At 37.4% G+C, this 27,989-nt stretch overlaps 1 protein-coding gene across 2 annotated transcripts; it reads right to left on the bottom strand.

Moving 5' to 3' along the window:
- Positions 1-445: 445 nt before the first annotated feature.
- Positions 446-27,989, bottom strand: stat6 (signal transducer and activator of transcription 6, interleukin-4 induced). 2 transcript variants are annotated; one of them, XM_032573673.1, is made up of 22 exons: positions 27,410-27,989; positions 14,791-14,936; positions 13,875-14,016; positions 13,566-13,640; positions 12,601-12,757; positions 12,053-12,153; positions 10,813-10,961; positions 10,350-10,466; positions 9,217-9,384; positions 8,668-8,755; positions 8,465-8,587; positions 8,008-8,100; positions 7,024-7,227; positions 6,850-6,944; positions 6,635-6,765; positions 5,730-5,879; positions 5,583-5,640; positions 4,587-4,619; positions 2,842-2,880; positions 1,607-1,639; positions 1,497-1,517; positions 446-893 (listed from the first exon to the last, which is right to left on the bottom strand). In XM_032573673.1, exons 2-22 carry the CDS (start codon positions 14,922-14,924, stop codon positions 833-835), a joined length of 2,172 nt encoding a protein of 723 aa, XP_032429564.1. In that variant the 5' UTR covers positions 14,925-14,936; positions 27,410-27,989; the 3' UTR covers positions 446-832. The 2 variants fall into 2 exon arrangements, with proteins under 2 accessions (XP_032429564.1, XP_032429572.1); XM_032573681.1 differs by lacking the exon at positions 2,842-2,880.

Raw genomic sequence — 27,989 nt, 5'->3', positions numbered from 1 at the left:
AGTTAAGGTGTCAAGTTTTTGAATCACAGTTTGCCAAATGCTCTACTGATTATGTAAAAACCCAGCAGAGAGCTCAGAAGCAAATGCTAATCTTGTCTTCAAAAGCAGCAACCAATTAGCAAGCTGTGATATTTGCACAGGGTTAAAGCCTTAGAATTTAAATCTTGAGCTACACAGAAATGCAGTCCAGGGGCGTGCTGTGGTGGCGCAGGGGGTTAGCACGCCCCACGTTTGGAGGCCTTAGTCCTCGACGCGGTCCCAACGACCTTTACCGCATGTCTTCCCCCCTCTCCTCACCCTCCTTCCTGTCTGCCTACTGTGGAAAAAAATACGAGCCACTAGCGCCGCAAAAAAAAAAAAAAGCTCTTCGGAAAAGAAAAAAAAAAAAAAATGCAGTCCAGAAAAATTAAAAAAGCCCTTTGCCTATCACTTTTAAGTTTGATTTCTAGAATAATATTTGTGACAAGAACGCATGTTATTAAAATTACTATTTTTTGGACTAAAACGCTTAAATTAGCTTACACCTCAACATTTAGGAAATCTCTAGCCCTTTTTAGCCCTGTAGTGCTAAAAATCCTGCTGCTGGACACTTTAAACTGATGCTCGCCCGATACTGAACTCATAATTAGTTAATTGCCATATTCAATTGAGAAGGGTGGCCATTTTAAAATGGCCTAAAATGCCCTGAAAAGGCTAATTCTAGCCCTAAAAAGTTTCTATTTACAATCAAATCAAACTGTAGATCCCGATGAAGAAAACAGCACAATCACTTGAGTCATAAACGATGAGTTAGTCTTGAGTCTTGACTTTGCATCTGCCTTGGTCTCTAATATCAAGTAGAGTTCTTAGGAAAATCATTGAAATAAAAGTCGTAATCCATGCCATCTGCGGGACTAGAAGATAAAAAACACATAATTAGTGTTTTGCGCAGTCTAATACAACTTTTAACATTGAACAACATGCCACTACAGTATATGTAAATAAATGACTAGGTTTTAAAATCCAGTCTTCAGACATTTAACATTTGTCTTTCCACATGCATAAAAGACAGGCTGCTTCATCAAGCTGTACTAAAGGGAGGCCATTCATTTACCAAATGGTATTTAAAATAATAGTATTTTTAAATACCAAGATGTATTTAAAAAATACCACTTGGTATACCATTTTTAAATACCAAGTGGTATTTAAAAATGGTATTGTCAGCACCAGTTTGTCAGCACCAAACTGACCATGCCTTAATGCCTTGAAGGATGTTTATAACTTTTTTTATTATTTCACATATTTTTTTAAAACATATAAATAATTTTTTGCATTTTTTAAAGTGAATTTTATTATCTATGCCTGCTACAAACATCAATTAGTGTACTGTAAAAAGCACAGTACAGCTACGTTAGCGGTAAGGTTGCATGAAGTTTACTTCACAAATTTATTAAAAGCTTAAAGGTTGTGAAACTGTGACATCACTGTTTACTTGACAATCTTAAGGTTGCACTTACACGGGGTCGCAGTGTGCTTCCCTGCAAAAGTGGAAGAAATGTAAATGCATAGTCAATAGAAGTGAAACAAAACTGTAGACAGAGAAAAAAAACTTTGAAATAACACTTACATGGAGAGGACAGTCAAGTCTGGTAATGCATCTCTGCAGATGTTAAATCAAGGGAAACATAAAGTTAGTGGAGTAAGGAATGGTAAAACATTAACAAAGAACCAAATACACAAATAATTTTGTTCTGACATAAAACTCCATAAAAATGTGCTTGACTTTATATGCCGATGGATATTTAGCCTAAAGTCCTGATCTATAGTTCTACCCATCTTGTATCCATCCTAGTTATGATACTATAAAACCACACCCTGCATTAACATTGTAAACTTAGCACAACTTGTCCTTTTTCGGTGTCTGTTAGCTGATCATTTTGATCAGTACATGTGGTTTGAGTTGTGTTGATAGAACAGGAGGGGCAGCAGGTTACAGTCTGTGTTTACAAGCAAACGGTATGTACAGCTGAATACATCTATTCATGATCTATACGAATTTATCCTTGAAGGGCCTCCAGTGGTCGTTAGGCAGATAGTTAGATTTATAATTCATCACAGGGCAACACAGAGACACACTGGACAAACAGGAATGCATGCACACACTCATACTTAAGGATAATTTAGAGAGACCAATTAACAGTCATGATTTTGGACTGAAGCCTGAGTACCCATACAGTATCCACACATGTATGGGTAAAACGTAGAAACATGCAAGCTTCATGCAGAACCACAATCTTCTTGCTGCAAAGCAAGTGTTGACAACTGTGCCACAAAATTATTTTTATTATTATTAAAATTTACCATAGATACCTGAAAATATCTAAACAAAATATATACAGTTAATCCAATAAGCTGAGGAATCATTTCACTATCACTGAACACTGAATCATCCAGAAAGGAATACAGTGCAAAGTGCAAATCATAAAGCTTTTAATTAAAAGACAGGTGGTTTAATAAATTGAGATTTTCAATGCTTTTAAAATCTAGTTTCTAGAAGTAAATTTGATCAATTTAATCCTCCTGCGGTCTTAAGACATTGGGTCATTTGGACACATCAATGAGCAGTCCGGCGTGGTCGCACTGATCCCACGTTCAATTTTTTTTGGTGTGTGTACCCCACCCCTTTGCCCGCTGTCCGACCGTGACACACCAAGACCGCGGGAGGGTTGAATAAAAACTAAGAGAACTTTCTGTATTGTAGAAACGGAAATCAGATTTGAATTTCCACACAAAAAAGTGGCTACAGTTCAACAACTGTCTGTGCGAACAGACTGAGAAGCTGGCACATAAAATGACTCTTACAATGAGTAGGTGTCTTCGACATTCAGCGCGCTCAGTTCACTGTACACACAGAAACAGACACACATAACGAACAAGATAATTTTAGCCTTTGTAATGAAGTTTCTTGCTGAACAAATATATGAAAAGTTGTAGAAAACTTAAGATACAGGATTATTAAAACCAAGCCATATTGAAAAACAGCATGTGACAGAGAATTAGCCATGGTGTAAACAAACATGAGTTTGTACTGGATCCTTCTCTGTGTACACAAACACTTTATAAGAGAGGACTAAGTGATGTCCTGTTTGTAAAAAGCTGTGTCAATAATTTCATTGTTTTCTTTCTAGTGACGGGAATTGATAAGAATTTAGCCATACCTATGCCATTATCAATCTTACTTAACAATTTTAGAATTAGAATTTTAGAATTAGAAATTACTTTAACAATTTTCTAATTAATTTTCATCAATTAATTGATGAAAATCTATTCTGTCATTTTACTCCACCCTATCTTGATGAATGGATAGCTGAATGAGAGCAAGAGCTTAGTCTGAGCTAGCTTTACGCTGGCAGTCCTTGTCAACTACAGTCATATTCAATAAATAAATTAGGAAATAAACTCTTTAAATTGTTTAACTTCAAATATGCACCATATTTTATTCAATTCAAGCAAAATTACAACGGGCATAAAAAAGGAATCCCTTTGTCAAATGAGCATGAAATGCAACTTTTTACACAGTTTTTGTACAGACAAATTTGCACGTTTACCTTTTCAGGAAGGATTGTTCAAGACTTAAGGTATGTCCAGTTATGGAAACACCCTCTCAGATGCTATTTATTATTATTTATTTTTGCCTCTGTCATTTTACTCCACCCTGTCTTGATGAATGGATAGCTGAATGAGAGCAAGAGCTTAGTCTGAGCCAGCTTTACGCTGGCGGTCCTTGTCAACTACAGTCAGATTCAATAAATAAATAGTAATAAATAAGATTTGTTTCACATGGTTATATTTGTATTATGCGTATTTAATACCTTAGATGGAGTAGCTTGTCAACAAATAAGCATGTTCTCCTTGGGGATCAATAAAGCATATTCTATTCTATTCTTGTAAATTAGAATATTAATGAAAATTTCATATATTTCAGTAACTCAGCTCACAAGTTAAACAGTTTATATAGATTAATTCCCTACAGACTGATGTTTTAAAGCTTTTATTTGTGTTCATAGTGATGATTTCTTGCTTAAAGCTAATGAAAACGTGACAATCAAGATGAAAATATTCCATCAGACCAATAAAAAAACATTCTTAATGCAGAAATGTGGGTCTGATGAACAGTATGTTTAATACCTGCCTAAAGGTTGTTATTTTCAAAGTGTACTTGTAATCTGTCAAGCAACCCTCATTGGAACCCATATTCAAATTTATTGAATGACTGTAAATATTAATATGAGATTAAGTTTATTCATACAGAATGGTGCTAACATTAATACAATAACCAGGACTTTTACGTTACCTGTGACATTTATGGCAGAAGACACTATGCTCAAACTTCAACCGCAAGACAGTCACAGAAGTTGCTTAGCAACCTACCGAACGCTTCACGTTTGTGGAAATTATTTGCATGCTGTGTGGTCAAATGTCTGAGGATGTTGAAGATATTTCATCCTTTTGTGATCAACGCTCGGCACATGTAGCAACTGGCCCTAGTGTGTCACATGATCAGTTTCCTATATGGTTCCCTACAATCAGGGGGCGGCACAACTTACCCACTGACATGATTTCCATCAATCTCTGGTACCCTGCAAACAGATAGATTTTGATATATTTGACACTGGCACAACATAATACATTTTATTTTGTGACACATTAAAGAAATATCGTTTAACATCTAATTAAATTAGTTGAAACATTTATAATGTTTATCACTTCTCTACACACTGACCCTGCCCATGCATGCGTGCATACTCTGAGACATTTTACATCTCCATTCAATGATGAAAGATTAACTGGTTTGAAGCATTTTTGCACATTACAAGAAATGCGGCCATCGCTGTATACAAGCTTAAAAAATTCAGAAGTTTGTTCAAATTTAATTTTAAGTTTCAGAAAACTCAAAAACAGCCAAACACTGATTTCCTTTAAATCAAAGCTAAAACCCTACCTGTTTTAAGAGTTGCTTATGATTAAAAACAGCTGGAACACTGATTGATATATTTGATGTGTGTTGGACGATGGTTATTCTTGATGATTTTGAGGATGGTATTCAACATCAAATACAACAAAATAAAATATTTGTTGCTTGTCTAACGGTTGGTTGCTGTGTTGTGTTTTGATCATCTAAAGCACTTTGAACGGCGTTATGACGAAATACAACTTTAGCTTATTCACTGGGGAAACAGAACTTGATTTACAGAAGTCTTCTGAGAAGTTATTTTTCATCTGAACCTACTGACCCCGCTTTATCCAAAGATAGAGCTGCAGAGACAAGCTGTGAAAAAAATGTGCTTCCTTTGATAAGCTGATGGGAACTTCCATGTTTACGTAGCTGGTGAATATTAAAGCGATCCACTTTATCTTTTCTTCACTCTCCTGGACTAGCCAGGGAGTCTCATTTTCTTTGCTTGACCATTGAATACAATAATAATCAAATGCATTTTGATTCGTTCTTGACTGACTCAGTGTTTCACCTTAAAACAAGATTTATTAATCTCCACAAAACTGCCGAGATGTGCTAATAAAAGAAAAATCTTGACTTTACTTACGTGCCAACTTTAGTCTGCAGACTTACGGGAATGTAGCCCGAATTGGTGGGCTGTTGCTCTGTTTCAATCAAGAGAAAAGCAAATCACCCACAACCGATCAGTTTAAATTAACATACAACTGTCTTTGGTCACTTTGTACAGCCTTACCTGTGTAGAACTTTTTGAAAGCATCATGTTTGAGCACATTTGGATACAGGTACAAGATCTCATTGATGTCTCGAATGCGGTCACCGAGGCAGCGTATCTCAAGATCTTTCCTAGTGAAAGGCTGAATGTTCTGAATCATCGGTATCCCATCTAGAGGAAAAAAATATTGGATCTGTCAATGAAAATGTTTAAGTATTCAGATTTGTTAATTTTTTTTAACATTTGCCATGTTAAAACCAACACAATGGTATGTCCCCTTAAAGTTGAACAATTTTATTTTATGGTGTTGTTTGTTTATTTTAATGTTTTTAAAGAAACATCAGCAAAGTGTGGTGTGCTTTTCTCTTCAGCATCTGGAAAGGTGGTTCCATTGTAGAATCACCTTTCTTTTACACCTGCGAGCCTTTAGGGGCCATTGATGAGTTCCAGTGAACTCATCATCAGTGAACCGGACTGAAAAACGATGGACACTCTAGATTCAGAAGTTTTTAAAACTATTTTGACCCAGCTGAGGAAAGCTAACTTGATTTCTGGCTGTTGGTGAATACACCAATAGTTTAGACGTAGTTCAACGGTTTTTGTATGTTTTTTTAAAAGGTGACAGCTTCAGAGACAACCTATAGAGCCTGACACATTAGAAGGACAATAACTTAGCAAAAAATTATGGCTTTTCAAAACAAAAAAAAAATGGAAGCATAAACATGCAACATCAACAGACATTTTCAACATTGTCTGGATATTACGGTATATTGGTATTACGGTATTTCTTTTGCTATCCAAGACCAAATAGTGATCTAATTATTATTTTTTTTCTTTTGAAATTACAACCTGTCAGTAAACTGTTTAATCAAATGATACACATGGTTCAAAATAAATGTAATTAAAGCTGTCAAGCCAACACTTACTCTCATGAGATACATAAGCAATGGTGATGCCTCCGATTTCTGAGTCACTGAAGCGAAGGAGGAAAGTCCCGCTGGGAGACTCTTTCAGAATCAGGTGGACATGTTGCTTTCCAATGAAACCAAAAATCAGCCTAGAAGAGCAAACAGTGGTCATCGTGACTGAATATCATGGGATTCCTTCATTACTGACTGAAAGACAATAAGCATCTTCTCACCCATCGCTCCAGTAGGGCTTCAGATGTTTCTTGGTTAGATCCATTGCTCCCTCAAACCACTGCCAGAAAGTGAAATTTCGACCCGCGAGGACCTCCTGTTAAGGTTAAAGATAGCATTTAGACTTGTACGCCAGCTGATGTCTGTGAAAAAAAAAGTTACACACCATTGCTTACTTTATTAAACTGGCACCAAGTAACCACAGAGTCACTTAAGTCACTCGCATATTCAGGCTGGTCAAAGATCTTCTGAGCTAAGAAGTGCTTGTTGTAGGGATTCAGGTGGTGATTTGTCCCGACCTCTGAGCAAAATTTAACATTCAGAGTTTCAATCATCATCTTCCAAGTCACACGGTCCGGGACGACAAAGGGTACTCGGTCCTTAAGACGGAAACAGAAAATAAGGCATAATATGACATGATATGACAAGAGTATGTAGACCTTCTAGAGGCTGCTGCCCCTTTGAGCAGCAAGCCAAGGCTGATATGGGCGATGTGGGCAGCTGCCCAAGGCGGCACCTCATCTTGGGGGGCATGAATTCCTTGAAATGCAATGGTAGTACACATTATTTCATAAATGTTTCACTATGGGTTAAATTTTTAATTTTTAAAAATTAAAAAGATTTTTGAATCAAAGGATTTCAAGGTGATTTAAAAAGGTGTGTCACGATGGAGCATGTCTGTGCCCCCCATTGGTGAGGTCGGGGCATTTGGAGAGGTTGTTTGCCCGGGGAACAAAACAGGTTAGAACTACAATTCTATAGTTCACTATAAATTGTATGGAACTACAGTATCTCCCAACAGAGTTCATTGAGCATACTGCAAAGAATGTATTTTAATTTTTTTATGGATGATCACATAAAAAGAGATAAAACTAGATTAAAAAGTAGACATTACAGGCCATTCATAGAGATGAAAAACATGCACAGAAAAGGAATTTAATATTTTGAATATTTGGTTCCTGATTGCCTTCCTGGCTAACTAATTATAATTTCTGGGCGGGTTGTTCCCTGAGTCAATTGTCAGAGGCAAGACACCAAACATGCTTTAGTTTTGTACAACTTGTGACGAACATTCAGAGAGACTATTTTTATGGACGAGAAGAGTTGAGAAATAGAAACATGAAGGAATAATGGAAATCCAGTAACAACTTGACACCTACTGGTTCAGCAAACGCACAATCCCAGATGATGGTGGCCACTGCGTTGATGTCCTGACTGCCGTGAACAATGACGACCACAGGCTGAGAGTTTATCTGTAACAACAGATAATAGATCATGTATGCTTACAAAGTTGTAATGTTTATGGCAGTAACGTTTATGAAGTTTAGTGTGTATAGTTTTTTATTTCAGTGAGAGTTTACCCCTTAACTATCATGAGGACACTGGTGTCCTAATGGACTCATTAGTTAACATGTAAGCATTTTCAGTGTGACAGTTAAGGTAGAAAGAGTTGCAGTTCTGGATTTGCACAACTTTATTATGACCCTAAATGTCATCTTAAATGTGGCCTTTTAGAAATTTTACCTCCTCTTTTTTTTCATTATTGAGTTGCAGTAATTTAAAAAAGATGCATATTCAATATTGGATTGAATATATGCTGAATCAACATATACGTACGTGTATCTTGAAAGGAGTCTCATGACCTGTGATGAAAATTTCTGCAAGAAACATCAGCGCAAACTTCTCCTCTGTCACAGATTCGGCTCCCTTTCGGTCTGCTCGCTTTATTTTTTTAATGGACTGTTGAAGAAAAAGATCAAAATATTTAAGGTGGAAAATTCGACAAGTATGTGACACGCTGAATGAGAAATGTTAAATACCATGTGTCTGAAGTTGGCATTTGTGGTCTTTGTGGCTGTGTTTCTATCCAGGATTGCTGTGTGGTTTATGAGTTCTCCGACATTGTCACTGTGTATAACAGATTTCAGGTTATTCCCTCCCAAATGCAGCATATGGTGATTACCATTTCCAAATGAAACTGGAGACCTAAACTTTAATTAGACCTTCGATTTTTTTTTTTCATTTAATTTCAAATGCCAATACAAACAAGCTCTATTTACTGCATAGTTTGAACAAATTAAAATATTTAAACGAAGAACATGAGATGGCTCCCGTTAAATGTCCCGCTCAAATTAAGGTTTTTCTGGAAAACAGGGTTTCAGTGTGAGCAGCATGATTTTAAGGTTGTTGCTCTGATTTATCCTGCTACATTACAGCAGCCAATCACATTCAGTTTTCTTGGCATAATTTTAAGTACAGGTTTTATATACACAATTTTATATGTTTGCTTCATTACAAAAACATTAGGGAGAAGAGAAATAATAATAATAATAAAAAAAACATCTAGTGCGGCTTTATATGATACTCACCACAATGCAAGGTTCACGTTTCTGGCTTGGAGTTCATTAATAATTTGTGCCTTCATTGTCACAGGCTGCCCAGACACCAATGATTCCCCCAGCAGATATCTCACAACTGCTGAGAACTTTGACTGAGTTTTAATGACCTGAGGGGGTTGTTTTTCCACAACGAAAGAGCTAAAAGGCAGAAATGTTATCAATGACAAAAAAAATACAACATGTCTTCTTCACTAAGTGTATCTAGCTAAAAAGTGTGTAGACGAGTTGATGATGTCATATGCACTTTACTGATCATTAATTTATTGATTCTGGTAATAATAATAATAATAATAATAATAATAATTTTATTTATGATGCCCTTTATGTCTCAAATTAAAATCTCTGTGTATCTATTATGTGCTGGTTGATGAAGTGCCAGAGCCAATGATGTTTTTAATCTGATGCTCTGCTCTCCTCCAGTGGTTCACCAAACGGCTGGGTTTTCTTCCCCCTTTTATTTGTCTTATACACAAACATGTCAAAGCCACACATATGTTCACATTTGCAGATTATTGCTATTGTGTCTCTTTCCAAGTCAGACGACCCTGATCAGGGATCAGCACCAGACTTTGACTGGAAAATAATCAATGCCATCTCCCTCTGTGTCCACATGCTTTTAGCAAGCCTTTAGACACTATATGCAAGAAAGCTCACCAATGTATGCACTTTTAACAGAAATTAAGGAATTTTATTAAGGACAGTAGCTTTATAAGAATGTTTTATAGTTGTTTTATTGAATCCGTTGTTAATTTTTATTAACTGGTATAGGTTACTGACACTGAAAAATGAAAAATGCATTCAACACACTGTCACTGTCAGTCTGCAGCAAAATTGCCAATGGTTCGCTAAACAATATTTCTACTCTCCACAAAAACAGACCACTCAAGAAAGATTAGCCAATTTTAGCTAAACCAAACCACCTCCTGTTTAAAGAGTTTTTTTTTAAAATAAGGAGCAGTGGGTCCTAATGGGTTCCTATAGGGCCCAAAGTGTGGGCCCTATAAGAAGAAGTGGTGTTGTAGAGTTAGGTTTTAGGTTTAGGGGGTGCTGAGCTGAATACTTGATCCTATATCAGAGAATATGAGAGTGTGACAGGTGTGTACCTCTGAATCAGTTCCTGAAGAAGACATGTCAGTTTTTCTCCGATTTCCTTTGGAAGATCAGGGATCAGCAGCCACTCCTGTCTAAGGTTGCTGTTCACCGCAAACAGCTGTTCGGACCTAACAAAGGATGAAGATAGATTTTTTTTTTTTTTAAATCCTAATCTCAAAAAGAGTCATGACAATGTGTGAGATGTTCATCCATCCAGCTCAGGTCACCAGTCTCGCATCAACACAAAGACAATCACACAGGGTGTCAAACTCCAGTCAATCTGCTTTTGGAGAAAAAACATTCACTTTTCTAAAGGTGTTTAGAGGTTTCTAAACGCATTTTTAGAAACCAGGAACTATACATGGGATTATTGAACTAGAATCTGATATTGTTACATAATGTCATGATTTTCACTTGGATAAGAGAAAGAGTCAGCAAAGCACAGAGGCACAAGTAGAAAGGGGAACATCTCACCAGTTCTGCAGATGGCTGAGGTCATCAGTGAAAGGATATCCTATAACGGATTTGTGCTGCTCCCACTGCCATACATTCATCTTTATGATGAAATTATCCTGACACTGTTTCAGCTTGGTCAGAGTCTCTGTGAACACCCCCAAACATTCCTGCAAACAACCAAATTAATATATTGACACCAACACCCAAAATCTAAATACTACTCAGTCATGGAATGGACATAAAACTAGACAAATATGCTAACAGACTTTACAGCAGAAATGTTAATTTGTATATGGATAGATGAACATAGCAGCAAGTAGTGTATAATTGTGACGTGGAAGGCAAGCGATATTTAAGCATACAAAATCTATCTATTCTTCAAAGGTTTGTTAAAGAACATTACTAAACAAACTGCATCATGAAGACTAAGAAACACAGCAGAGATACAGTACAGACCAAAAGTTTGGACACGACTGTGTGTCCAAACTTTTGGTCTGTACTGTACGTTTGTGAAGAAGGGTTGTGTTGTAAGACAAATATCCAAAACTTTGAACATCTACCAGAGCACAGTTCAGTTTGTCACCTGGAAATGGAAAGAGTACATCGCAACTGTAAACCTACCGAACATGGATGTCTACCTACACTAAGAGGAAACAGCAATAATTTGAGATTATCCACAGCTTAGCTCGGAAAATCAGCCAACAGAAGAACCTTTATTCATGTTTTTAATAAATCTGGTCTTTATTGTGGCAAGAAGAAAGCCACTGTTAAAAGAGAGCCATATGAATATGTCATTTTGCCTGTTTCCAAAGCAAGCATATATGGCATGCGTATATGAATTGGTGTGAGTATACAATTATCAAGTATGTGTTTTGTAAATGAGAACGTTTGCATGGAAAGTGGCATATGAATTTTGATTCATTCATTAAATTAAAAGGAACACTAGATTATAATTTAGTGTGTAATCATCACTGAGTTACGCAAAAAGGTGAAATATTATAAAACTTTCTGGGACAGTGTTCTGTGAACCAAAGATCTGTTGTACTTCCTTGCAAATCCAGGGCTCTTTACCGTAAAACCCATCCCTATAATAAGATAGCTGTCGCTGTCTCCACCAGATAGCTACATCTTCTCTGTGTGTACTGTTAATTTATGAAGATGTACATAACAAAAGGACAGAAAGCATAAGGATAGTCAAACAATGTTAAACTAAATACCACTATGTTCATGACTCAAAAGACCGTTAATATTGTCTCACCCGGATTAGACTGCTTTGATTTATCTTGAGCTGCTGGATTTTCTTCGAGAGCATCTGTAGTTCTCTGAGTGAATGTTCTGATGGAGTCTTTGCATGAACGGCTGTGGATGCAAACAATTAACATTAGCATGTGTGACACACTGAACACACAATACGACTGCATTTCTGTCAAATACATTTCAGTGCCCTTTACATAGGCATCAAGATAACATTTCTTGGATAAAAATAAAAGCAAGACCCTGAGCACTTCTCCTGGTTTTGTTTTTTAGCGTTAACATTATTTACTGAAATGAGGGAAAATTTTGGTCCACTGAATTCAAGCAGATCAAAGAGACACATGCAAAGGCACACAAATATAATTGTTATTATATGTAGGTTATAATACTTGATATGCTTCATGAATTCGCTAATTACATGTTTTATGTAGATATAATGAGAATATTAAAGTGATTCATACAACGTTTTTGAGAGAAATGATGAAAATATGAAAGCCCCGTGCTTCGGTGCATTATACACCAACACACAGCTGAAAAGCAAATACTACTTACCTTGCAAAGCTTCATAGTTTACCATCTCCCAGTTCATATCCTCTTTACAGCTGTGGATTCTTTTTCTGCGGTCCTGGAGCTGAAGCACTATACTCTTCATGAAAGTCAAATCCTCAAAGTCAGGAGTCTTTCCTTCTGTCCGTTTTGGGGTGTGCCTCTAACACAGAACATTGTTATTTTAACTTGCAGAGAACTGGAGAGCATCAAAAGCACCGTATTTTTCGGACTATAAGCCGCTACTTTTTTCCTACACTTTGAACCATGCGGCTTATAGCCCGGTGCGGCTTTTCTGTGGATTTTCTTCAACCGCCAGGGGGCTCTTTAGCAGGAAGTGAATCATTGGAAGTCAAAATTGGAAATCAAAGAAGAAAGCGCTAATTTTCATTTAGAATAAGCACGTGCTAGCAGCAGGCACGACGGAGAAATTTCTTCAAATTCTCATGATGCAGCTTTTAAGTTGAGGAGGGAAATAGAACCGCTGCACGTAAGCTCCGCGTGAACGAAACCATGGTTCGGCTTTGAGGACGGAGGGCTGCATCCTTAATAAGTCAAGCAGATTTATTAGGACGCAGCCCTCTGCTGCGTCTTTATGGAAAACAGACAGCAGTGGAAATTACCAGCGGCTTATAGCCCTGCTTATATATATGTGTATGTTTCCAGTTTGTTGTTGGTTTTTTTCAAAAAATTTGTAGCTGCGGCTTATAGTATGGTGCGCTCTATAGTCCGAAAAATACGGTAAATTGCAAGTCAATTTCTTTGACAAATAACAGGCAGCTTATGGTGATTTGATTTATACTTGAGAATATACACTGCTTAGCCAAAGAAAAGGAGAATACAGACTACTTAAATTAGATTGAGAACTGTTCAATTAATTATTAAAAACTGTAAGGAAAGTGGGGGATATCTTGCATCATCTTAAGGCTCGTCACAACTATTCTAAATAAGAAATATAAAAGGTCTCTTACCTCACAGAGTATCATCTTCTCCTGCCTGAGAATGTTTCTGATCTTCACAGCAAACTCCATAGCTGGCCGAGTCATCTGTAAATGCAGCTCTGATTTTCAATGTGCCATGTATCAGCTCCACCTGATATGTGGCGCATATCTTTAAGCATTTTGCTGAAATGTTTACAGACATATCCAGCAATGTCTAGTTCAACCCTTCCGTATGAAAATCACATGACAACATTTTTCTTACCACTGTTTTTATTTGATCAAATATTTAACTTTTTTTGTTTTGTTTTTTTAACAGAAAGAATCTGATTATCCACCCACCAAGTTCTTCGTTATCTGCAACAGCTTCATCCTCTCCACTATATTCTGCTGCTCAGCAACAGATTCTAAAAGGAGGATACAATCGCTCAGTAAAGCCTGCGCGAGCTGCTCTTTGTCCGACTGGTCTGGGTTGAAGCCTTCCCTGTGAGGACGCAACCACACACGTACATTTAGAAAATGTAAGCACACACTAATGGATCCATTATCACACAGACAACAAGCAAACTGCAGTACGGCTCCTTGTAAAAGCATTCCTACCCCTACAACTGTTTCACATTTTGTCAACCATGAATTTCATTGTGTTTTGTTCTTTAGATATTGTGATACATCAACAAAATGTAGTGCATAACAATGAAGTGAAAATCAGCTAGCTCCGAAGAAGCTAATGTTTCTCTTTTGTCACCCTCTAGATTTTTTAACTCAAGTTTTTCTGCCGTATTTTCCTGTGTCATAGTAAACGCCCTTTTTAAAATGAACAGGACTTTACTATAATTTCTGTAGCTACTTGCCATGCCTATTGGTTAAGGTAGATGGTCATGTCTTTTTCGATTTGCTGTGGCGCCACTCTATTCACATGCTCAGATTATGGCGTTCAGTGAGAAATTCAGGAGCTGGATTACTGTTTTTCAAAATTGCTGGTTTTTTTTTTAAAGCTTCTCCATAACTTTATCCCTGATCTGTATGGTGCTATGCTTGGTCTTCATTGATATTCTCTGAAGAAACTTCCGAAACTTCTGAAGCCTTGACAAAACAGATGCACTTAGATTAAAAATAAACAAACAGGTTGACTCTATAAAAATATATTGAAGCTTTGTGGTTGTTAAATGTGGGAAAGTTCAAGAGGTTGTACTTTTGCAAGATACTGTACATACTGTATATGCTGTTATGAGCATGCATCTCTGCATCAGTGTCTTACCAATCTTTTTCTTCCATCCATTGGCAAAGATAATGCCTGATTTCAATCGGGAAGGTGTCTGGCGGATAGAGCGCGTTGATTCGCTCATCGTCCATGTTAGTCAGGACATAACTCATCTCCAACCACTGGGCCATAATTAGGCAGTTCTGGAAAACAGAATATAACAAAATTAAGTGTTATAAGTTTAGTCACCTCTTAAATGTTAATCACATATAAGTATGTGATTAGATGATTCACTTGGAATAAACAGTTAGTTTTAAAACATAGACTAAAATCTTCAGAAGTGATAAAATTGCTGCAAGGCAGCAATGCTACCTACAGCCGCTTATACACAGTAAGATACTAAACTGACTCCATTTCTCACTCCTCCCTTAAACAGTTTGTATAGGCCTCCTTGGAAGGTCTATGCTTAATTCTCAGACAAAGAAATCTATTTATACTACACTACCTCCATATGAAAAATATTTTCACCTTATGAACAGATCTGTTCACATTTTTTGTTCTTTTGTTTTGTGAGGGATCCACTGCAAGCCGCAAGCAGTAGGTAGAGTCAAAAAGGTATTTAATAAAAAAAAAGATCCAGAAGTTACAGAAAAAACTGAGACAAGTAACTCTGGGTGGATGTACAAGGGAAAAAATCACCAATAAATGGCTGAAACAAAAACAACAGCAAATTAGCCTTAATTAGCCACATTTCTGAAAGTCATCTTTAGTTTCACCACACAGGGCGAATTACTGCCAGACCACTGGGCTCATGAAATCAAATCTAATCTTGAGCAGAGTCTAACAACATGAAGTAAAAAAATATCAAATAGCACAACATCTTGCCCCGATATAAATACATTTAAGAACAACTAAGAAACAAATTCACTATCATAAATCAGTCTTGAAAAGACGTTTCTAAGGGTGTGAGAGCCATTATCCACCAGTGGAAAATCTACAAAAGACTGGCCTGTCTGCAAAAATTACCCCAAGAGCACAACAGTAACTCATCCAGGAGGCCAAAGAAGAACCCAGAACAACATCCAAAGCATTACAGCCTTCATTTGCCTAAATTAAGGTCAGAGTTCATCATTCAACAATAAATAACAGACTGGGGAAAAATGGCCTCTGAGGAAAAAAAGCACAAAGATTCAATTCACATTTCCTAAAAAAAAACAAAACGTGTTGATGCGCACCAAAATGTTTGGGAAAATTAGCTGTGGACAGACAAAAGTGGAACATTTTTACAATTAAACTAGTTTAATGAGTATTTTGCTCATTTCTTTGGCTTTGAATTTGTATTTATCCCAAATTCCAGTGCAGATGTAGTCACTGATGTTGCCAATCTGTTGCTGGCAACATGTCAGTGCAGAACATCCTGTAAGCTTTACCAGCTTTGAACAAAGAGGGGTGAACTGCTCTGTGTCACTTCTTTGCTTTAAGGCGTCCTATTAACAACCATTTATGATAACACAGGGTGAAGTCATGATTCATTCTCAAATCAGGATGATTAGTGACAATCAGGATGATTTGAGAATTAAATCATTCTGATAGGATTGTTAATATACTATTAACTAACTACTGTTAATAGTATATTAACAATCCTATCAGAATTGCTAATATCTTATTAACAATCCCTTTCTATTTTTAAGGTAAACATGCTCGATTCTGAATAATTATTAAAACTCCTATTCTTAAAATTTTAGGACTTAAGGATCGGCGTAAAGCCAACCCTGCTGTCAAGGCATCTGGCATGCAGCTTGTGTTGAGTCAGAGTAAATGAATAAGCACATTGTCATTCTTTTCAACTTAGTAAGTTGTGAAAATCTAAGTCTTCTATGAAGTATTACTCAGTTTGCATATTTCCGGTTAAGCTTAAGGAGGAAATCCTCACACATCAAGTGCCTTTACAAGCAACAACATCATAGAAATATGACTCTAGCATGCATTGATTTCAGCCACTGGCAAATAACTGCAATCTGACACCAGTAGATAGCATCCAGTGTAACAAATTACATTTGTTACATTTGTTACACTTGTTACAAATTAGGAAATCACCTAATTTTTAAATGAACCTGTGGGTGACTTCAATGTCTCATGAAACCAAGAAACATAGCAGGTTTACGTATATATATATAAGGGGAAACTACTACAATCACAAACTACTTTGTGCTGGTCTATGACTTAAAATCCCAATAAAACAAATTAGTGTAATGTATTAAAAAAAGTTGTACGTTTTCAGGAACGCTGTTGCTTTTACAAGGTTTTAAGCTTGGACTAACTTTATCCACTTCTATCAGTGTCAGTTTCAAATGTCACGGTGACGTGAGTTAGTGACTGTGAGAAACAAACAAGATAAACAAGATCCATCCACTTCTGGCTATATGAAACAAGATTAGTTATTTTCAACCAAACAGTGCTTGGTATTGTTACGTAAACTGGTGTCTAAAGTGCAAAGCATATGTGACGTTATAATGTAAGCTGTCAGTTGTTTGGTCGTTTAGAATTTGATTGAGTTATTACACGTAAAAAAATGAAAATGACTGCTTTCTTTATCTTCAACTGCTCTAACCGTTTTCGATAAATCATTAACATGGCATTACCTTCTCATTAAAGACAATCAGACAACATTCTGGGTAACGTTCCACAACACAATGAAGGGTGATGACAGTATTTCCACCTACCATATAATATTATCCTGTTTGTTGCACAATTAACTACTTACAGAACTGCAGGATATCCTTAGGCGTGTAAGAATTTTTTCCACATACAATAGAAAAATATGGCTACCAACATACATCAAGTTAGTTCAATCACTCATGCAAATCTTTAACTTCATACGTTTCATCATAGGCTTTTCTGTGTTGAACTCAGAATGAAAATCATCCCAAGCTTCCCATCAATAATACCCTGTTTACTGCTCCACTGACAAGGAAACCCATTAGAGTTAGAGAGCGGAAGTTGGAGCTAATTTGCTGACTGCAATTCGAGTTGTTGTGCAACAATAAGTCGGCCTGGCTATGAATTGCTGAGTGCACCTGATCAACAGGGCAATGCCAGCCAAATAGTTCTCAGTTTTACTGCTTATTAATAACTGCCTCATAACGCATGTCAATTTACTGTTGAATAAAATCCACTAAAATTTCAAAAGCAGAAGAATTGTAAGGGTTGAAATATTTATTTGCATTGCTACAAAAGAACTCGATATGTAACCTCTTCTGTGTTAACAAGTACAACTTCAAAAATTACAGTTCCACAACATTTTAGTATAGTTCTCTGTGTGATACATACTTTTAAGGTAGGCCACTACCATATTGCACTTTCAATACAGCAACATAACATCAGGTTCAAAGTTAAGGCTGATCTCGAGGAGAGTAGAAATACCACAGGCTGGAATGTAGACCTTTTTCTTTGTCCTTGTGTTCTAACTGGACCAACTCTAAATCAAATCCTGGCACCATGTTTTGTTTGTTTTTCACCTACTAAATTGCTTGATTGTTCTGTGTCACTGGGGTGGATAGGTCTGGCAGACAAACCCAGAGAATCAACCATATATCACTCAGCACCAACACTACTAAAACAATATGTCCTCAATTTGATCTAATCCAATATTGACTAAGCAAAGTGCCAAATAAAGAGAAAGTGGATCCAAATGGGGCAGGAAGGTAGAATAACCCACAAAATGTTCACAAAACAGGTTGGAAAGCTTTAAAGATGTGGAAGTGGTTTGAATTCTGTAAATATAATGAGAACAACCTCCTTCAGCAAAGCCCAATATTAGCATTAATACTTTGGTGGTCTGACCAAGTTATACTTATTTATAAACAAGTCCTTGCAAGAGTTGCATCAGATTAACAAAAATGCAGTGAGATAATTTCACCCCCTAACTTTAATATGCACCAGATTTAAACATGGGATGCATTTGTACATTTGGCTACAATAGCAGAGGATTTGACCATCTCTCAGCTCATCACTGTTGACGGGTTGTGTTGGTTGCTTACTCATGGTCTGTTCAGCACTATCTTCGGCTGATAACCACAGTTGAAGTGATATACTGTTTTTATTCAAATGGAAAATGTTTAGATCAGCCACAGATCACTCTGGTCTGAAAATACAAAATGTCAGGTAATTTGTAAACAGCAAATGGGGCATTTTATAGTACTGGCATGACAAGTTGTATTAATAAAACTCTAGCACAAGTTCCACCATGCAGATGACTCTAGCAGATTGGTTTCACAGATAAGGGATTAAGAACAGATGAAGGCATCAGGTAAATTCATAACCCAAGGCTCTTCTAACTCCATTCCTCAAGGGCCAGTGTCCTGCAGTTTTAAGATGTGCCACAGGTACTGTCATGGCCTTCTGTTCCAAAAACACAAAAATTCCAATAAAGGCCGTGGGTGGTAACAGGTGGTTTTGGATTTGTACGCATTTCCGAATTGATTTATTTATTGTAAAAGTAGAGACAAAATAATTACTAAAATCTCTTGTAACTTAGTCGAAACGAAAAATAATCTCAATTTAATGTTTAATGTCCCATCCACACCAGACATTTACCAAACTATAGACCTCCACCAAGCACCCGGTGTGTGCTTAATTACTCAAATTAATGGGAAGGTCTAACAATTAACAACTAAAACTAAACAATTCCAAATATAAAAATTAATTACACATTTTGGTTCTAAATTAATTTAAATATATTCTAACTACTGTTGAGGAAAAATGATTATTTTTAGTGCTTAATACAGTTAATCTTACGGCATGTGTAAAAGGTATATTGAACATTCTTATTTTGAACAAATTTCTTAATTTTGAACAGGTTTGTGTTAAGGATTTAAAACTAAACTATTGATGGGTAAGTATTCAAAGTACAGGAACCAAATGCAGATCAAAGGGGATCTCTCAATGAGGCTCCTGCTGTGTTATCAGAGGACAGGAGGCCATAAAATTAGCATCTCCTGGAGGGCAGTATCACTTGAGCCTGGAGGAGAGAAGTCTGTTTGGTTCACAGAAGATCAAAAGTCTTCCAGAACCAACATCTGGGATGGTGTAAAACTAAATACAACATAGAATGTTGAAACCACTAACATTTAATTTCTAAGACATTTTTCTAAGGACTAATAGCATGTTTTTAACGAAGATTGTATTATCTAATTTTAGAACTACTAATCTAGTAAATGATGAATGTATTTGAAAATTGTACTATCTGTGACAATAAAAGAATCAAATGGAAATTGTTTGAATGAAAATGTTTTGTTTAGTATTAGAAAATTGCTCAGGATTTATGCTAAATGGGATTTTGGAAAATGATTGTGTTAACCTGTATACTTAGGATTGAATATTATATTTCATAGGTTAGAAAAGGAATTATACCTCATTTTGTTCTGTTGATTTTATGTGTTATTTTTGGCAAGACTCAATCTTTTGAGGTGCTGGGTGCAGAGGAGCAAAACTGTGTTTTGTGAAGATAACCTCTCTTTGAACCAAATTACTGGATTTAAGTTTGTCCTGAGAATTTATGTAAGGAGAGATAACGGGAGAGACTCCGGATTCCACAGGTATCTGTGAAATCTTATCTTATGTTTTTCTTTACCCAAATGACCGTAGAACCCAGGAGGCCAGGATGCAGCTGTTTGCTCTTTTGTCGAACCAGAGAGCAAATGGCCTTTGATCTTTGGCGTAAATTAGGGGGAGTTCTAAGTTTTTCTGAGTGTCCAAGGTAGCTTCCAGTTGGTCAACCAGTGGTACGCCTTAATTGAATATATTAAAAAGGAAAGACACACCTTCAGTATAAGAGTTTGTGCACAGGAGTAATAATTCAGATAGCTGCCACTATTTTGCTTTTTGCATCAGCTCTCTCCAAAGACGCGTCTTTGCCTTTTCTTTCTCTTTTTTTTTTCCTGTCTCAGGTAATGAATGTATATCTCTGTTCCTCTGCGGGTTTTGTTGTTAATTCATACGTTGCTTTGTATGGGATTAAACTCTGTAATTCTGTGACGTCAACACGCATTGTTGTTTTCCTTGTGGCCGCACGTCGCCCGCTGAGAGGACTTGGGATCCAGAGGAAGAGAGAGACAAACTTTTTTTCCAAAGTTAATTTATAAATTATTCTTCCTTAACACTACCCAAAGAACAAAACTAAATTGGTAGAAATTACAAACTACAAAAATTTAGCATAAATGGCCACAACAGGTACAACACACTGGAATGAAATGGCTTAATTACCTCCTCCTTGTGTAGATCAGTTCCCCAGAGTCCTGCTAATGACCTAATTATTCTATTCAGGTGTGGTGCAACAGGGGCACATCTAAAAGTTGCAGGACACCGGCACTTGAGGACTGGAGTTTGACACCCCTGTTCTAACAGAACTAAATCCATCTATCCATCCATCCATTTTCTTCCGCTCCAGACACTATTTATAGGTTCTGGGAGAGGCCATTGAAAAGTGTGGGGGGGAATTGTTTATGGGTTTTGTGGTGTTTCATTATGGTGTAAGATAAAACATAAAATATTTATAAAAAGTAAGTGGAAATGTTTGTATTTAGTAAAAGGTATTTTATTTAAATAGGTGGAGATTGGTGAATTGAGATTCCCCTGTGTATTAAAGGTGGTTTGGTCTGTCACAGCTGGGACTATTTAAGGCTGCAGTTTCACCTGTGAAATGATTGTTGATGCTGTGTGTAAACCACTGCTGTTTCCACCTGACTCTGCCTCAACTTTTTATCCTCACTGTAAAATCCGGCTGCAAAAGGCTGCCTTGTTACAGAGGCCCAGACTTCCCTCTCCACAGCCTCTTGTTCCAGCTCCTCTGGGGGAATCCCGAGGCGTTCCCAGGCCAGCCGAGAAACGTAGTCCCTCCAGCGTGTCCTGGGTCTTCCCTGGGGCCTCCTCCCGGTGGGACGTGCCCGGAACACCTCACCAGGGAGGCGTCCAGGAGGCATTCTGACCAGATGCCCGAGCCACCTCAACTGGCTCCTCTCGATGTGAAGGAGCAGCGGCTCTACTCTGAGTCCTTCCCAGATGACCGAGCTTCTCACTCTATCTCTAAGGGAGAGCCCAGACACCCTACGGGGAAAACCCATTTCGGCCGCTTGTATCCATGATCTCGTTCTTTCGGTCATGATCCAAAGCTCATGATCATAGATGAGGGTAGGAACGTAGATTGACCAGTAAATCGAGAGCTCCACTTTTTGACTCAGGTCTCTCTTCACCATGACAGATTGATACAGCGCCCGCTTCACTGCAGACGCTGCGCCAATCCGCCTGTCTTGTGACAAATTATATGTTTCATGATGTCCTAACACAAACACGCTGGAATTTGACCATGCAAGATTCCACAAAACAATTGGCATTTATTGCACAACGTTGTGCAATGGGTGTTTGTTTTCAAGTGCTCAACAGGCAACTCTGAGCATTTTTGTAACTGAATGTTCAATGCTTAAAGTTTCAGGGTGCTTTTGACAATTACAAATTTGACATTTGTAATTTTAAATTTAAAACTGTAAAACATTCATAAACTATTTCATGGAAATCATTAAAACTAGTAACGTTGTCCTCCCAATTACTGTATTATCATATTCACATGTTAAGTGTGTTGAGACATGAAGCTTGTCTTAATTTTCCAGGCAACTAGTTAACCTTATCATTATAGTTCTCATAAACAGAAGTAGACCTACTTTTACAATGTTTTTGCGCTTACAGGCATAGGATTCCACTTTCGAATGTGAATACGCTGATGAAATATTACAGCTTACAATGAAGATAAAATGACACATTGTTGTCATCAGAACTTCAAACGTCGTCTCATGAGATTCGCAACTACCACCTCATGCAGGTTCACCACACAGTATTGAAATTTCCTCTGTTCAGGTGCTTTTGACAAGGCTTCACTAAAGACAAGACCTTGAGACAAATTGATTTGTTTCGTGACATGCTGACACAAACACTTAAGTCACATTCCACAAGATGACTAACATTAATTACACATAGTTGTGCAAGCTCTTTACAACACTGAATGTTGTTTTCAAGTGTTGAACAGAGATGGCTAAAAACTGTGATCTTGCTTTGTAAGCTCGGCAGAGGACTGAAGTTTCTTAGCAGACCTTTGAGTAAATAGACGGCACTTTGTGAGAGCAAGCGTTTAGGCACTCCAGATGTTTGCCCCCGGAGATTCAAGGACTTATGAAAAATGCGGAAGTGACCCAAAGCAACAGTGGGGGGTATGTTTTTAATGAGGAAATGACGTTATTTAATTTCCCTTTGGGCTCAATAAAGTATTTTCACAGAGGATTTCTGATTTTGATGGTTCACTGAATAAGGCTGTAGCGTAATACGGTAGGTGGAAAAAGTGAAGCGTTTTAAATACTTTCCAGGTGCACCTTATTTCCCTCAAAGCCGGTGAGTTGTGAAAGCTTGCTGGTTACACTGAAAACACCAGTGCAGAGAACAGAAAAAAAGAAGGGTGGCATTTGAATTACTCACTTTGACGATAGATGAAAGTGACACTTGAGAAATAAAGATACAGTTTTAAGATATTTTTCCACGGAAAAAAAAAAATCCTGTCCTGTCTGTTGTTCTCAGTGCTGACAGATGTCTCCATGAGCGTCTGCGTCATTCAACAGACTCACAGCTGTTGCCTTAAAGAGCAAGTAACTCAGACGGCTTTCATAACTACCTGTCTGACAGACGTATACACCTCAGTACACCAGGTATATATATTTTCAGATGTATTGGGCATGAATGAGGTTCTTATGGAATTAACTGCTGAAAAAAACTAAATAGCAAAAGTACAATGCCAACTACAGCGTCATCTGTTGGACTTTGAACATCAGCATGAATTAGATTATGACTAACTAGCTGGAGGAGAATCTGGACATCTCAGCATTTTGACTGATAAGACTTTGAATTAAAGCAACAGCATTGCATAAAATTACTGATGTATTATAACTTTTTAAAATGTTAATCTACTCTGTACCAGTTTACTGTCCTCTGTTTAAGAAAATATTTTAAACCTGTATTTTGTCAAATTCAGGTAAAGCATATTGATGAATAAAAAACACATTTCACCTCATATGTCACGCTGACGTGCATAATGCCAAATTATCTCCATCACTCAGTTTGAACATCATTACGTGATATGGGATATCTGATATTGTTTTATTATTTTTCTATCTTATTTTATGTTTTATAGTCTTTATTGCACTTCTTGTTCCAATTGTTGTTCTTGTTTGTTGGTTTTTAACTGCACAGCGACCTTGAGTGTCCTGAAAGTTGTTTTAAAATAAATGAATAAATATTTTATTATTATTATGTAAGAACGGGTCAACTCAGCCCATTTAAAAAAAGCATGAATAAGCTAAAACAAACTAAAGTGTACATTTTGTGAGCAGTTTTTATATATATACTAAATAAAGTGTAAATCTGAACCAGCAGAATGTATTGCCAGAAACATGTGGCTTTCTCCACAAGGGTGTTAAATGTGTTAAACGTAGACAATGCAGCTTTGCATACATAAATTAAAAGGGTGAAACAAACATAAAAATGGCCTCTGTTGCTTTGCAGTATTGTTATTATCGCTTTAAATATATAAAGAGTTGTCCGTACTTGAACTAAAAATAGGTTGGTACATGAAAAGTGCTGCTCCTAAAACTGCCCAGACAGGTTTTTGCCTTTCAGAAAAGTTCTGCCAAGAAAAAATTGTTCACTATACAATTAGAAAAACAAACCCCACATCCTACACGGTGTTCAACGGCAACAACAATGTCAGTCATGTTTTTCTTCCTCCTCCTGGATTATACTTTAGGTCAAATATACATGCATTTATACAAAATGGACATGAATGTCACACTAGTTTGGGGCTTTTAGTAATTTATCAGATTGTATTGTTGTTTTTTTCAGTATTCAATTACATAAAGCTTCAGCTATTCCTGAAAACAAAAGTTCGGTGCTCAGGACATCATTTATTCTACAAATTGTACACAGTTTTTCTATATTTTGTTTTAGAAATAATTTTCACATTGAAATCCAGAGTTTTGTAAACATGAAAACAATTAGGTTGACTCTGTTTTGGGGACTGCTCTGGTAAAAGGATTCTTCATCAAATGAACTGTGTACATCCTCTTCATCAGACTATTATACAACGTCTTTAGTCAGAGGCTTCCTCAGAGCCGCTGTAACTCCACTATGAAAGATCCTTCATAGCCACAGCCATCAGAATCCTTTGCAATTCTTTGAAAAAACCTAGATAATATAAGTTACAACATAATTTAATTTCCACTTGCAGTTAAATCATTTTTAACTAAATGAACAGTTTTGTAACAAATGGGTTGAGGCTGTTATTTAAACTCTCATGTCTCTGAAACAGGTGATTTAATAATAATTCATTGTGTGAGACCTATGGATAAATATGAATAAAGACTGCTTGCTGCAACTTGTGATTATCAAACTGTAGAGGTTCAGGAGCGTGTTGAGGCAACACCTTACACACACTGATTCAGTGGGTAACACCATGGAAAAAGCTAAAATTGGCAGAGATATCGAGAATTTGAACTTCTTACACAAGTTTTCTTCATCCTTGGGGACTATTTCCAGATGCCTAAAGCTGCCATGTTTAAACAATAACAGGCAAGTATAAACAGCATGGCAATTTCAGACATCATATAATTCAGAAAGTAAAGTAGGTACCGTGTACCAGAGATGAATGTGGGACAAAGACATTTCTAAAACATATCCTGTGATCCAATTACAAAGTAAAAGTATTTGGTCATGATGACCATTTTTACATATAAGAAAAAGGGAAGCTTGTAAGAACACCCTCTCAACTACAAAGTATGAGAAGCACCCACTCTCACAGCATGGTGCTGTGGGAGTGGATGAGGGTTTTGATACAGGAGGAACTGGTGCAAATCACAAAATAGCAAAATAACAATCTGTGGATATATTGACACAACATCTCCAGACATAAGCCAGGAAGTTACAACTTGGTTGCAAATGGGTAGTAACCCTGAGTATATTACCAAACTAGTGGACTTTAGGAAAGAAAGTGAATGGATTGACAATCACAAAATGCATAGGCCAATCTGAAAGGCCATGTGGCCAACAAACCTGACGGATTCAACCCTTGTTGTTCTCTCAACTGTTTGGCTCTTTATCTTTTTATACCTTTGCAGTTTTGGTCATCTGGCAACAGTAAACTTGATGCAGTTGACACCCTGGCGCCCTGGGTGGAGAGCCGTATGGCCCATTTAACAAACCACCACTTGCTACTGAATGTATGAAGCATAGCACAAGAACAGTTCATCCTCTCTCCTACATGTTGCTGCACACTCCTAGTCAGCTGGCTGAAAGTAGGCTGCTTTACATTCAGATGTACCTCACTTACAAGTATGAGAAACCGAGCTGTTTTATTGGACTAAACAACAAAGGTTGCATTAATCAGCACAATAAGCACCAAACATGTTTTCATTCTACATTTCTATTCACACTTTCTGTTCATAAATATAAAATGAATGACCTAACAGGTAATTAGATCCATGTTACAAAGGGGTATTGTGTGATATTTTCATGCAGGGAGTCAATGTTGTACAATGAGAACATTACATGTACAATTTAGCTCAGAAGCTAAAAAATAAAAAAATACCATTTACATAGGCCTACATAGAGGCTTCTGTTAGATAGATATACGGGACTAAAAATGATAGCAGATAAAGGAAATGTCAACAAACATCTTTGGTTGTAAAACCATCGCTTTAACGTGGTGAGATTAAAGTCAGAATTCTGAGATTAAAATCAGAAAGTCAGAATTCTGACTTTAATCTCAGAATTCTTTTTTTTTTTTTTTTTTCGGTGGCCCTAATCCTCTTCCGTATAATCCAGATCAGTCAATAAAGGGGTGGTTTTATTAGATTTTATTAGATTTGAAAGAGAAAACAAGAGACTTCCGTCTTCCTCTTTGCTGCAGTGCAGAGCAGGAACAGCTGTGGGGGGAGCCCACCAGATTCTTCCAGGACTCTGAGGCATCTTAGTGGCTCAGTAAGAGCCGCTAATGCCCACCATCATGTTTACGTGGCTTTACAGCTTGACTTGGTTTTATTACGCAAACACTATATTTCATGTTTGGCAGACTAACAAGCTGGTGGCGGCCTTCGTTTCATAACTCCACATATTTAGAGCAGCTGCGCTCATAGTGAGCGGTTGTTTACTCGGGATTACAATAGACCTGCTATGGTGGGATATGAAGTGCATTAGCAGCAAATCTGGTTAATGTCAGTGTTAAGGTTACATAAACATCGTTAAGCTGTGGAGCAGCAGAATGGAGCAAGGCACGGGTGGAAGTGTAGCGTAACTTGAATTAGCCATAGCAACTTATTTGTGAAAAAACAATACTTGGTCATGTTTAAAGGGAGGGAAGTTGATTAGATGCGAAGGATATAAAGAGGTATTTCACGCTGACACTTTGTTTTTTAGGGTCTTGTTGCAACAAGTAGTTGTTTTGTCACCACAACATGGCAGAGACGCAGTCAGCATCCCTCATTACGCTTAGCACACATACATAACGAGCCCCCCGCAGCTGCGAGGCCCCGCGTTTTAACGCACAACTGCCACAGGTACAACACGTCCTCTCCGCATTTGAGCTTACCTTTCGTAAAGCTTGGGTGTAGAAACAGTTTTCGTCGTCGCCTTTTCCTTCTCTCCCTTCTCAAAAGATCTCCTACACTCCGACCATCCTCCTTTTCTAGCACTTCTGCATCAAGAACTCGCTTTAAGATCCGACGTCGTTTCTTCTAAAAGCTGTAAAGGCGGGTTTCCTTCTTTCCTTATTTGTGACGTAGAGAAAGTTAACTTCGAGAACAGGGTAGAGAACTTTCAGCAGTGCAGAAAAGCAGCCGAGGTTCACTTCCCTGTTGCGCACAATGTGCCATTGAGCGGGGCTGCGTGCGTTATTTCCTGCCTTCACTTTCAAAGCAAGCCCTCACTTGAACGTCTTGTCATTACAAACATCCCGTCCGCCGTGAAGCAAAGTAACGAGTCCGTTAAGAGACACTTATCTAACAGCTCCTTGTTTATAGCGGTTTCCACCTGTCCCCTCTTTTATACAACAAACCTCACCTCTAATTTAATGAGTCCCTAAAAAAAGAAAGTAAACAGGACATGAAGCGCAGCAGGGACTAAATAAATGTTCCCGTTGAAACAGAAACTGTTTAAAGAGGGCTTGGTTG

The sequence above is a fragment of the Xiphophorus hellerii genome, chromosome 1, assembly GCF_003331165.1.
Source record: "Xiphophorus hellerii strain 12219 chromosome 1, Xiphophorus_hellerii-4.1, whole genome shotgun sequence".
NCBI classification, from domain to species: domain Eukaryota; kingdom Metazoa; phylum Chordata; class Actinopteri; order Cyprinodontiformes; family Poeciliidae; genus Xiphophorus; species Xiphophorus hellerii.
Note: the sequence above shows the minus strand (reverse complement) of the source record. Positions and strands in the feature narration are given on the sequence as shown.